Genomic DNA, 14,150 nt, shown 5'->3' with positions numbered 1-14,150 from the left:
ACTTCCCATTCCACCATTTCCACTGACCTTCGGTGACCTTATCGTGTCCACCCAGCCACGTACGACCTGCAAAGAAAATTGACACAAATCAAATAGTTTTAGCAGATATCTCTAACATGGTTTGTTGATGCCTGATACTATTTGTTCATCTATTAGAAAACTGTGAATTATCTATGTATCGTTGTTTCAAACACAGCTTAAAAATGCATACTTGGTACCGTGGTGTACTTCTTGATGAGACCCAGTATAAATTTATTTTCGCTCTGGCTCTCCACAGTGGCAAGGTGGGCCTCGGGATGTAGCAACTGACAGTAGATCTCTGCTTCAGCCCACGTTGCAGCCACATTGACCAGCCGATATAATGACGTTCCATACCTGGTAAATCCAACTGAAAAGAAAAAAACAAAACAAATTAATTAGATGAATAAATCTACTATGTATTAAGTTGTTTTTTTTTTTCAAATTGCGCCTGAGTAAAAGAGAAACATCAAAATATATGAATAAATACACAATTGATGATTTAGAAAAAAGCCATCGTTTACTCAGAATGTATTGTTCTTTGTTTATCAAGAGCGCGTTTGCCATGTATATGCTTTTAGGGTTGTTTGGTCGACGTGGTACACTTGATATGTCACTATGACATTGCAGAACATTTGAAATCTCGACAAACAATTTTATAAATTGTATGATTATCATCTGTTATCAGCTGATGCTTATGTCATGGAAAGAAATAAAAGAAGAATGTGAAGAGACATTCATATTATAAGATAAGAAACGCTCAACTAACACGCGAACTAATTTTTATGCCATGAACACGCAGAGAAGAATAGGATGAGGCAGTCATATTATAACATAAGAAACGCTGAACTTACACACGCCAGCGTCTGTCAAGTTATTAACAGCAGACGTCAAAATGGCACCCTTTTCCTCCAGTTTTGTAAACAACGCCAGCTGATGCTGAAGAGCAAGTTCCATGATTTTCATCTGCGCTTCCTGTCGATTCGTTTGTTGAACCTGTCCTTCGAGAACTGTTTGAAAACTGGTCAAATTGTTGGATAAAAAGGACAACTCTTTTTCAATTGTTTGTGTAATTATTCGTTGCTTGATTGTTCCATTCTGCAATTCACTTATAGCTGTCTCCAGATCTTTCAAAATTTCTGTTATGTTTACAGTTTTCTGTTTGACATCATCGAGCTTTTCTTGCTGCTTTCGGGACTGAAGATTGATGGTTTGCCCTTGCTGGGTCAGGTTTTGTCTCAGGTACTCGTCGGTGGTCTTAAGGTCGTTTATTTTGTCCTTGACGGTCATCAGAAGCTGTTTGTGGTCGGCAGCAGTGGACTGCAGTTGGAGGAGGTAGTTCTGGACTTGGAGAAGGAGATGGACATGGTCAGTTGTTGCAGGCTGCTGCGTGGCAACCGCTGTTGGTGAGCTGGTCACGAGAATGGCCGTAGCCGGACCTTTGTTGATGCAGGAAAAGATCATGATACATGATGTTAAAAATCTGCGAGTGCGTGCCAGCTCCATCTTTTCTTTTTCGTGTGCTTCTCTACGAACAGAAACATAAAACCGCACAGCTTGCAAGTAGTTGATTTAATTAGCAGAATCCGTTAAAAGCCGTTAATAAGCCTGTTTTACTTTTAATGCCTATGTATGATGAATCAAAGTGGATATTATGCGTTTTGTTTGGCACAAAGTACCTATTTGAAGATACTTTTACATCGTGAAAATTTGACCCTTTCCGAAATGATTATGATTAATTATTAAGTTTTGGGCACGAACGTCCTGAGGTCGAATAAAACCGCCGTTGTTGTTTCTTGTGATGAAAAAAAGAATTGGAGATGAATACAAAAGAATAAATCTGGATGCAACTTCATTGTTATATACAGTATACTTCTATTTTACTTCCACGCAAATCATCAAAAAGACGAATTAATGAGTAATGTTCTCTGTGGTGTTATTTTTAAACGTTTATTTTCTATACACGTCCCAACTTCATTAGACCTGATGGAAGGTTTGGTTGTACTGTATGCATCAACAAAAACATGTCCATCAATTACACGTTTAATCAGCCAAATGTGGAAAGTCTGTTTAAAGAGTGTGTACTTAAAAATGTGCACTCCTTTCCAAATAGCAAAAAGAAGAGTCCACTTTTAAAGCGGTGGTAGTAGACAGAAATTCGTCTTACAAGCGGTCGCAAACCCAGGGGCTTTGGACCTCTTTGGGATCATTCATACGTACAGAGATCCCAAATGGATTGTACCTCAGGTGTGATAACCCCAGGTTACATTCTAATGTTCAAACCTTTTAAAATACATTTCCGTCACCTTCCACGTGTTGTCTGGCATGTCATGTAAAAATATGAAATCCTGAGAGACTAGAGATTTCATAACTTTCATATGACATGCTAGACAACACAATGAAACGATGGGGATAGCCATGCAATCGAGTTTGTAGTTACGTCAGTTGTACGGTCACAGATTAATGCTAGGCTGGTCATGGGAAAAGCCTTGTTGTGCAGAGCACAAATAAATGTAGGCGTTTTAAATGATGCAACATGCAGGTCATTTTTTCTCTGTGTGTTCGTTTAGTAACGGTGGGAATACAAGCAACAATGTTTTCACTTTATCAATCACAGTTGAAGGATGCTTGTCTCGTACAGTTTTTTTTCAAATGAGGAAATAATGCGTACTTTGAAAAGTTGATACAATTATCAGATATATTTTCATAGTAAAATTTCAATAAAAATTTACCACCGGTTATTATCTTCTCCAGTATGCCTTGGTCCATCTGTATATTATACGCTTCAGAAATGCCGAAAAATACGTTGAATTGCTAACATTTGACTCTAGATATCTCACGATATTTTAAAACATAGGCTACGTGGATTTTAAATTCAGCAAAAGGTTACTTTTTGCGTTTTTTTAATTTTCCCAGAAAACAGATAAACCGCATTTCTTCAGAGAGGAGCCAGGAAAACATTTCAGCAAAATTTAACCTCACTAGTTTTCACCTATAAACTTACAATTCAGTAATCTATTTCAGTAAAAAAAAAAAAAAAAAAAAAAAAAAAAAAAAAAAAAAACAGTGAGCCGCAAGACCCTATGAGTCAAATGTTTTGTAAGACCAACAGAAGTTTGCTTTAAGCTTACATAAACCAACCTTAGTTTCACCTTCCCAGTAATTTATCTATGTCAGACCTGTTAACAGGTCTTCTCCTTTGATCAAGACGGAGAGGCGCCGTTTACACGTGAGTTAACATTTCAGGAAAATGACTTGCCAAGAAATATGTGGCCGTTTTTCGGACAGAGTAAAGCGAGAAGACTTACGTTGATACAAACCGATAATTGCCTCTTTAAGTTGCTTTCTTTATCAACAGAAAAAAGCGTTTCGGAAGAACCGCATCATTTGAAAGTGAAGAACCACTGGTTTCAAAGTGAAAATTCGATAATCAACAAAAAAAGGATTAACAAAGCCTATTTTCATCTGTGCATCTTGCAATAGGCAAAGTAAAACGCCAGTCTGTTCCTAGTTATTTTCCACCAAAGTTTCTACCCATTCACACCAAAGAAACTGCGCAACGGAAAATACATTGATTTGTATGGCACAACGCCAGCAGCTTTTATGCATTGCCTTTTGGGGAGAAAATTTCCTTCTTCTCCAGACACCATAGACTTCGTAGCGAGTGCTCAGAGAGAAAAAAAAAGCAATCCTTATCGTATTCCATGACAATAAAAAGACTGATGCATTTTTGATGCATTTTGCATTAAAAAATCAGCGATGTAGTTATAAACCTAACTCAAGTCGTCCATTCCACGACTAGCTTTCAAACATTCAAGTGAAAAATTGACGCATTTAGGAGTTTCCGCGTTAGTGACAAAGACAACATGAAAAAATTTTCAATTCACGCCTGTTAAATAACGAAAGAATTTTTGTGAAAGAGCTGTTTCTTCTTTCACGCCTGTCACAAATCAATTTTGTAGAACTGACGCTTTTCCTTCACACTGCAATTCCAATACTTGTAACTGAGACCGTGAATATGCTCGTATTTTCCTTTTTTTCTATAATTTGCAATAGCAAGGTGCAAAATCTTTTTCAGGGATATAAAGGTAATATGGTATTGGGTAACGGACAAGCCGCAGTTTTTCAAGACTCACTCTTAATTGCTGCTTTGAAATTGTTGACTTCATGATGAGCAAGAGAACCCGTTGTTTTGGAAACCGTACAGGGGCTATCCGTCAGTTGCACGCTGTAAGAATTGATTATGCCACTTGCAGCAAATAGTATTTCATAAGTTGCTATTATCAAAGTATAAAATCCCATGATTGGGAGTACACTTCAGGTATCTCCGGAAGGGGTTATCAAATTAATTTATATGCATTTTCTATAAAATTACCCATGGGAGATAATAATTAATTTTAGTCTTATATTTCAGTTGCGTTTAAATTACACGAATACCCCTCGACTTTTGATAACTTATGTTGTTTAAGGGACTTTAGAGCTAAACACGGTTTTGTATTTGATACACACAGAAAAACAAGAACTGTGTGAACTTGCTATAAACTTTAATTCTTAAAAAATGTTTTCCACCTAGTGACCTTAGGCGGGAATAAAATCGTGCGAACTGAAGAAATAAATACCCAAACAAAATTGTCCTTACTGACCGAAGACTGTCGTGTAAACATGTACGACTTCCCTTCCTTTTAATCTCACCCAAAAATTATCGTTCTGACTAACTGTTGACCATGAACTGCCAAGAAGCTCGTTTCAAAAATGGAAGTACGACTATCTAGGGTAGGTGAGGTACATGTACCAGGTTCCCTATGTCAGGGACATCACTTGAAAGGGATACCGAGGTGATGGTTCTGTTGAACTTTTAACAAGTGTAATTTCTATGTTGTTTCTTCAATTATAAGATTGCCGAAACTTGCTTATATTTTTATTTTTGAGACGGCTTTAAAAAGTGTAATTTCTATGTGGTGACGTGGTTTCTTTAATTATAAAATTCCCGAAACTTACTTATATATTTTTATTTTTGAGACGATTTTATGGTGCTGCCATTAAAAATATTCATGAGATGTTTGAAGGAGGAGGGGGGGGGGACCTGTACTTGCCACAGGCAGCGCTTTTTTTTAAAAGAAAGGTCCCTGCGTTTAAATGCATCATTTGTCTCATATTTGGCATTATGATTTACTCGTTATGACATAGTTTGACGTGTTTTCTGCTGTTCTTATCAGGGCGATCGTCGCACATGGTACACGTGCCCCTGGTCACATTCCTCAACATTTTGTCATAATGCACTAAGAGTGGTGTGTATTCTGGTGACAACACTTCCCATTCTTTTACAACAGTATTTGCACTGCTAGTTATCAATTTACCTAGATCTGACAGCGTCTGACCTGTATTTGAAAAAAAAACTTTGGTGGATGTGGATTGCGTTATGTATGTCTACTGCGTTCAAGATTTATGACAACAATTGCCTAAAATTGGCTAACAGATAAAATAAAAAGTGAGAAAGCTGACAAATGTGGCTTCCATGTAATGTTTTCTACTTCCTTAAATCTATCAGACAGACTTTTCTGTAACCCTGGCATTTATTCCCAAAGTCGACTGTCACTCAATGCTAAGATGAATGGGCAACAGAGCCCAAAAGCATTGTTACTTGTGACAATTTTTCTACCAAATCACCCGCACTTTGACATCTCATCAAGTGACCTTATTCGGAATATTTTTCAAGGCCATGTCCTTTCCGCGCCGTGATATAAATTTCGCCACTCATAATCTTTACATTAGCTTCTACTCATCCGTCCTAAGAACCAATAACAGCCTACCAAACAGTATTAGTTTTCTGTTTTTTTCCGTTCCGGCTCATTTACACCGTCAGCAACGACGCCAGCAGAACTGAAACAGGAGTTTCACGGGGTCAGGGAGACAACGCTGTTTTATTCAACTTGAACAAATTGCTCATCCTGAAGGCCGACCGTCCACGATGCACGTAAACAGCATCATTATCGCAGTATTCGTAGCAGTGTTATTTGCTTTAGACGGTAGGTGCTTTATCTTAAGTTCTTCTTCTGCTTATTTGTGAATTTCCCACTTAATATTGACCATGGTCACTTTAAAGCACGCAGTAGTGCACTGGATGGTAAGGGGGCGCACTAGATTATCTATTTATCTATTACGTTTTGTCTTTATTTATCTATTTATTTATTTATTTACCAAAATGTTATATCAATTTACTACAAACACGCTGTATGTTTTATCTTTAAAATGCATATAAAAGGCAATGGAGATTTCTTACTTTTTTAAACAACGTAAGGTCTGTGTTTCACCAGCTTTAGATGACTGAAACATGCCACATTTGCATGTTTATACTCAAATGTTAAACACTGTTACCAACATACTAAATCGCGAATAGAGATTTTTTGGTGATGGGTATACCAAGAATTATCTTTTCTTAGCATAATTATTGGTATTGTGAAGCTGATCTTCTACACAGAGATAAAAGAATTAAATTCGTGTAGCTGAACGATCTACACAAGGTGACATTGAAAGATAAGGATATGTAAAAAGAGGCGAAGTTGTATATGATATTAAAGTTAGATATATTTTCAGTGATAAAGGCCGTGTATGGCTGATTATTCTTCACGATTCGTAGATTTGATTTAGATTTAATTCGTCATAGTACAAGTTTAAGTAATAAAAATTCGTTTCCTGTACAAGAGCGATGAAATGGCTGCAAATGGCGACAAATTTAAGACAATGTAATCATTTAGCAGGTACAGTAGCACCTTTATTTAATTGAGTGTCTGGTCTTGTGACCAAAAACGCTTAATGTGGATTTTAAATTCCTTGGTGAATCTGTAGAGGTGAGATTTTACTACTTAAAAACTGAATGCAAACTTAAGTCGTCATATGTGCTCTTGAAATAAATTAAAGCAAATAAGAAACGAGCCAGATGACCGTTTCGCATGCTATCGCGCCATTAAGATATACACCTTAACACTGTGTGTCTTGGTACCATTAACGATGATCTAGTTACGGCACTGATGCATTGCCTGTGATTTAATTGTAAGGTCGTACAACATATTTTCATGGTACTAAGTAGGCGTATTAACACGTAAACCATATCATCACGATCATTCGACAATTTCTTCTTCCTCTTTTTTAAAGTCATGTTTTTCTATGTCCACTTTTTAACAGAAATTCAGTGTCATCATGATTGGATGAACAAGTGGCAGGTCATAGGCCTACTACGATTAAAAGAAAAAAATTAAAAACTCATCATCTGTTGTTTATCCAAAAGCATTTTATTTATCTTAGTAATTCTTAAGCTTAATTGCCTCATTAGTTACCGTTCTGTCTGGCCACATTTTTATAAAAGAAATGTAATACATTTTTGTTCTCCTGATTCTGACTTACCAGTTAAAATAAACATTGGTAAATTTGGGAAAATTTGGGAAAATTGCATAACTTGTCGTTTTTTTGGGGTTAACTGGACAAGATATTGTCTTTTGGTACCAAATACCTATGTTGCGATATAATTAAAATGCTGAATTTACTTAATTTGGATGACGAAAACACTCCAGTCGTTGTTTTAACGATAATTACAATTTTTAAGGTATAAGCTAAGCAATCGGTATCAGGCAATACACAAAGAAAGCAGATCTTAAACATGTTTTTCAAGGTATCTAAATTTACTCTTAAGACAATGAATGTGAACTTTTCCTTTCTCATTAGTTCAAACATTTATACAGACATCTTTACTTAGTCAACGTTTTAGTGACGAGAATCATAAATACCATAGTATCTACCCTCATGAAAGAACCTGTACATTTAACCAAAAATAAAGATTTAATCCAGGGCTCATCTACCTAAGAGAACTTTCTGCATCGACAGACGCGATTCGGTTTATTTATTTATTTAATTTTTGAGGAGAAAATTCTCCAATTTCTCACATAATGGATACCATATAACAAAGTGCTCGTTTTTTTCCCAACAGCATATGCAGTCAATTATCCTCCCAACGCCGCTGGTGGAGGAAAGGCAGGTAGCGGAAAGACCCTCCTCATCAAATCTGGCCCATCGAAGAGCGGTGCAGGTACGATATGGTATTACTCTAATACTGCATTTGAGACATATCCATCAAAATAACTATAAATGCCTAATAGCAAGATTTGTCTAGCGCCTAGTTGCGCATCCCGTATTTGCACTCGTGATTTAGTACCCGAGGCATGAAATTTGTTTCCCAAAACAAAAAAACAAAAAAACAAAAAAAAAAAAAAAAAAACAACATTTTTTCGTCTTATTTGCTTCTCGTTACCTGTATTGCGTGGTTAAGACGGCCATGCTATACGTTGTACTTGTAGTCATACATGGTAAACGTTTACTTTAATTTTTCATCTGTATTTACTGGCTATGGAACTAAATTGCAGCTTGGATGATCGTGAATAACAATATGTGTTTTTCGTTTTTCTGTCACAGTATAGTTTTTACTAACACTTTGGATGAGTATTGATCTTTTTAAAACGTAAAAAAACAACATTTTTGGGCAATATATTTACCATTTCCAAACTTATTTTATACCATTTGCTTATACTTACAATTAGAAGGGATGCAATTTAAAAATCCGGATAGCTTTCCTGTGGCATTATAAATATATTTTCTGTAACGAAAATCCAATATAGACTTAATGCACTAAGCGTAAGTGTAAACAAATGCATCACGGAAGCGACATGGAGCGGAGTAAATAATGATCACTATCTTTATAAAATGGTGATCATTGAAACAAGCGATTAATCAGTGGTTTCATTCATTCATTCGTAATTATCTGGATTATACGTGTATATGAAATATTTTAATTCCTTAACAATATCAACTTAATTTCGCCTTGTTTATCAATGTCATTATTTATACGCTTTTCTTGCGTGCGTTTTGTTATGAACAGTGGATAACTTGTACGCCATGGTAGAGATTAGATAACCACAAAGATTAAAAGAAAAAAAAATGTGACAAAAGCTGAGCATTGTTTCGACTCACAGTTGTCATGTATCATCATAATTCTTAACTGTCTCTCAAGGCTGATTTATAATCACCATAGTAAGCAATGCATAGAATAGGAAGCACAATATATTTATTCACATATATACATATATATCAATGTTTCTTTTTAAATTCTAATAACAGTTATAATTTAATCGCGCTATCGCATTCTCAAATGAATTTTTCATATAATGCACGAACCATTATCTTTTCCCCATGTTTGAACTAACAATGATATAAATGCTTTAATAAACGCGATTTTAACAGTTTCCTATTTAATCACTCTTCTTTTACAAAGATATTTAGTCGTTCGTATGTAGTGTTCTATTCTGAATAATGTTATCGCATGTATAGCGTTTTATGCATGTATAGTAGTCTATGAAATGTTTTCAAGTCTTACTTATCAATCACATTTGTACATTAGCGGCTGGAGCTAAGCCAGCAGCAGCAAAACCAGCAGCGCCAGCGCCACCTGCCGTCAAACCGGCTCCCGCAAAACCAGCGGCACCAGCACCAAAGGGTATGTCAATAACATAGTCCACCACGAAGCTTGGGTATACAAATAATTCCCAATAAATATCGGGTCTGCGACCTGTGACTGCCAACACCATGCTTTCATTCACATTCAGAAATGCATAATGCAAACAAATTGCATAATGGCCAATGTAAAAAAGGCCAATGCGTACTTTGGGTTTAGGCTTTATGAGACCTAGGCAAGCGATTCGACATGTGGTCTTACCTACAGGTGTCATGACAAGCCATGGAGTGATTTAGCGATAAATGAACAGAGAATGAAATATTTGAAAGTAATACATGTAAATGCAGCTGTAATAAGCGCTACGCCGAAATCTCCGCTCATTGACCATATCAGTACCCTGTTTCAGATGATGCTATTTCGGATCCAATTTTTCATTTTGAGTAAAAATCAAATATTGTCAATTTTATTTAAGCGCTCATCAAAATTACTTTCATATCAGCGTTCTTGCTTTTTAACAAGTGTTTCATAACTGCGTGGTATGACGAGTTTGCATGAATGTTAAACAAAAGCAAATGGTGCAAATGTATTTTTCCCTCATATAAATAAAACCATGATTGTACTGCGGTACGCTATATACGTGACTCTGATACTTTTGATTGACGATCCGAAAATGATTTTTAGCAGTGCCAAAGCCTGCCTTTTCTTAGAATTAAAAAGAGATTTTATGTATATAAACTGAAATTAGTTTTTAGTCTCTCATAGTTCTTTATAGAACTGCCTTGTTGTAATGACTGTTTCAACTTTTACTGTTTTTATTTTTTACCTTTACGGGTGAAACTTTAATAAAATAAACTGAAACTGTCAATGATTCAAGCACCAGGAGGAACATAAATTGTTTCCGATTCACTCTCTTTTATCTTTGTTAGTCCCTCTTCTATAGTAGCTCTAGGACCAGAGGCTGCCAAGCCTGCGGTTCCAGTGGCACCGGCACCGCCAAAACGTGGTACATAAATCTACATGTAGGCAAAATATTTTAGACCCATGCTCATGATTGCGTTTATTTACAAGTAATAAAACCCCCTTTAAGTTCGTGACAGACAACTCCGTGTGGTCAACTGTTTCCGCTACACGATGTGATCCATTATATGTTGAACCGTTTCAGCTGCTCCGGTAGAGCCTGCTGTGCCGGAGGTACCAGAGAATGAGAACGAAAATGAGGAAGAAAATGAAAACGAGGAGGAAGGGGGCGAAGGCGAGTCTGCGGCTGAGCTGGCACTGGAGAAAAAGTTGGAAAACTTCGAAGAGGTTGGAGAGCTGATTAACGGTAAAGAAAACATCTGCTTCTTTTTTTGGGGGGGTGATTTTCACACCGCGTAGAATATTTTGAGTGGTCATACTCTCTCTCAGCCCCCCTTTCTCTCTCTCTCCCCCTCTGTCTCACTCTCTCTCTTTCTCTTACAATGATTAGTTTTTGTTTTATGGAATGTTATTCAATATATGAACTAGTATGTATGCTGCACATGTGTTTACCTGGTTCAGTTGTCTGTGCTCTTGATGGTTTTGAAAAAGTAACGAGTTTCCATCCACGAAAATGTGTCACTTAAGGATCATAGGAGCTTGCTAACGATAATGTCTGACCCGGAGAGACGTTTAGAAATGAGCATTCTATTTTATTTCTGCGAGTGTGAAATATTGGGAGTGTTATAAGCTCCAAATGTCCCAATGTGCCAGTAATTACTTTTCAGTCCGCTAACTTTTGAAAATTTGGCACATTTAGTGTGGTTATCGGTCTTCAATGTTTAATAATTTATACTTCTTTAAGAAAAATCTATAAACAGAAATTACACTCGCTAAAATGGAAAATGCTTGAAACAACATCGAGGGACACCTTATAGACTTTGCCTCAATGAACTGAGGAAAAATAATAACCTACATGTAAAATATTGTAACGAATACGGCATTTTGCAGTACCCTTGTAAAACTCACAGTGGTTATAATTTATGAAGTTAACATTGATAGTCTGTCGGAAGAACTGTACATGTAGTTTATTATGATTTCTGAAAATACACAGCATTCGTCTCATTCCTTTGTGTATGTGAGACCACCGTCTTTCCAAAGGCGTGTTGCACGAACAACTAATCGCTCGCGAAAGAGTCCGGATAAAAATCGAACGCAACACAAGCGCGAGACGAACGCAATTAACTTGTAATCACAACTAAAGCATTTCTTCTGTCACAGATTTCCGAGTTTTTTTTAATATAATTATTACCTTAGAGTCAGGTGACCCGTATTTGGAGAAGCAGAGAGGGGCGCCCTGTTGTATCTGATCTTCCTTACTCAAAGAATTTTTAGGTTTTTTAGTGTCTTTCACTTTCACTTTTCACTTTCACTTTCACTTTTCACTTTCACTTTCACTTTTCACTTATCACTTTCAGCCCCTCCAGCACAGGGATCTGGCGGTTACGAAGTAGAGTACAATTATACAGATAGTGCCTCTGGTATGTATTGGTCTTTTCGTACAAGTTATCTCTCGTTGAGTGTTCTGTCCTAGCATAGAAAATCATTAAAAATCATTAAAAATTTATAGTCTTTGAAACATCAGCGGAAGTCAAATTTATTTCGACTCATATATTGCCATGTCTAACAAGCTACACACATTCTACAGGGAGTGGCACGATATGTATGTGTTACTGATCCTTTTAAATGCCTTAAATTAATGTTCATAAGTATTGCGATACTTATCTTAGAATCGAAAACTAGAACACAACGAAAGGTCTTGTGGTTAGCATGATATAATTGAAATTTTATTTTAATCGTGTGATTTTTCTTTCCCTTCTTTACAACAGCATTTAGGCCCATCACAATGCTTCTCTATAAATTGGAAGCAGTGTAAATGCCTTTCAAAATCCATCATATAATACTTTGCAATACTTTGTGCAGACGTCAATAAATATTTCATTAATTACTATGCAAAAAAATGCACTTTTTATCAAATGCACTTTCCTATATTTAATCACTGCTATTTCACTGTGCAATACATGTAGATACATGGATTCATCGATGTTTATGGATTGTTTTTTATTTTCTTCCCTAGTGTTCCGCTGTTTCTCTTGCTCTAGTGGATGGAAGAACTGTTCTGGTGAGACGGCTCTGCCATACCCAGAGATTGTGGCTCTGGTGCCTTGCCCTCAGACACACTCTTGTTTCGTGAGGCAGGATATTAACGGAGGTATTTCTACTGGCAATAATGCTTCCTTTATGATTAAGGATATTGTATATGGTATAATTATTATAAAGTCTTCGCACATAAGTGTTGTTGAAGACATGTATTGCGCGATTGTATATTTCTTTTAAACTTTGCTTTAAGTTTATCATCGGCAGACCCAGATTGCAAAAGCTGTTCTATGAAAAAGCTTCACAATAATCAATATTGGCAGGGATAATGAAGTCTTGCTGCAGCTATTACACCCTTCAGTGGTCTTTGAGAATTTTCAAATTTATTCATGCTGTTAAACTTCCAATTCCATCTTTCCAGAATACCACCGAGGATGCGCAGACGGGTTCTTTTCCAATATCGATATATTGGGGCGAAAGATGGAGTACTTGGAAGGATGCATATGGGGAGAGCAAGTGGCTAACTACGGCTCATTTGTCAAAGCCTGGTGCTTCTGCAACACAGGTGGTTGCAATATCGAAAGCTTCGCTTCTCTTGGTGGCGATTCCATAGAGAGATCACCATTGGCGTAGTGATATGAAGGAGGACCTGTTGCGCGCGGATGGTCTCACTGTGAATGGCGGTTTTGTCAGTTGCATTGTGGGATATATGAAGTGCCGATGACAATGAAGCTGTGCTCACCAGCTGTGCTGCATAATAGGTGGAAATTCAACCTATCAGGGCACGCTTATAGATATTAAAACTGTATTATGTAATAAGATAATCACAGAGGCACATGTACTAGTAAGCATTCATTTGGATTTGCCTTGCGATATGCCTCTTTCTACCTGTTTGTGAATTAATTTATCTTGATTATACTTGTGTTGAAATGACTTCAGACTTTAAAAGAATTGTTAGCTATGGCAGTAATTTTGGCAGTGTAAATCATTTCACTGATTCAACGTTTACATGTTTAAGTAAATTTCATCGGAGGAAAGTTAAACTGTTATACTGTGTAAACAGAAACGCTAGTACACGGTGCACATGACCTCTTTTCTTTTTAAATAATATTTAGATCCTTCGTAATGGTTTCCTTTATAGTTGAATAAGATGCAAATCCATGTAGAACATTTCAATTGCAGCAAACAGAAGTTATACTTTTTCGTCTTGCTCAATTAATATATTTGAGAGAGTTACCTTATTAAACATTAGTCAAAAACAAGAAAGCGGCACAGTTTATTGTTTAGTTTTATTTGTTCACTTTAAACTAGAAAATATTGAATGAAAATGCAAATGAAGGACGCAAACTCTTAATATACCTGTATGTGTCTTATGGCAGATGAATAAGCATTGTGTAAATGTTTAAGTAGATAATGAAGATCCAGTAACTACAGATTTCATGCACAAAAAGTATACATTGATTTCAACAATTAAAAATGGCACAAAGATGCTGACTACCCGGTACTTTTACAAGCCCCT

General features: G+C 36.5%; 1 protein-coding gene across 1 annotated transcript; it reads left to right on the top strand.

Annotated features, from left to right (window-relative positions):
• The first annotated feature begins 5,548 nt into the window (after positions 1-5,548).
• Positions 5,549-13,895, top strand: LOC106171328 (uncharacterized). The gene is made up of 7 exons (XM_087013626.1): positions 5,549-6,044; positions 8,000-8,098; positions 9,464-9,559; positions 10,680-10,841; positions 11,953-12,015; positions 12,612-12,746; positions 13,053-13,895. Exons 1-7 carry the CDS (start codon positions 5,987-5,989, stop codon positions 13,262-13,264), a joined length of 825 nt encoding a protein of 274 aa, XP_086869752.1. The 5' UTR covers positions 5,549-5,986; the 3' UTR covers positions 13,265-13,895.
• The last annotated feature ends 255 nt before the right edge of the window (positions 13,896-14,150 follow it).

Source organism: Lingula anatina, chromosome 5 (assembly GCF_051362555.1).
Source record: "Lingula anatina isolate TDL-2025a chromosome 5, LinAna3.0, whole genome shotgun sequence".
NCBI classification, from domain to species: Eukaryota; Metazoa; Brachiopoda; class Lingulata; order Lingulida; family Lingulidae; genus Lingula; species Lingula anatina.
The sequence above is the reverse complement of the archived record's forward strand: the minus strand, read 5'-3'. Positions and strand labels throughout refer to the sequence as shown.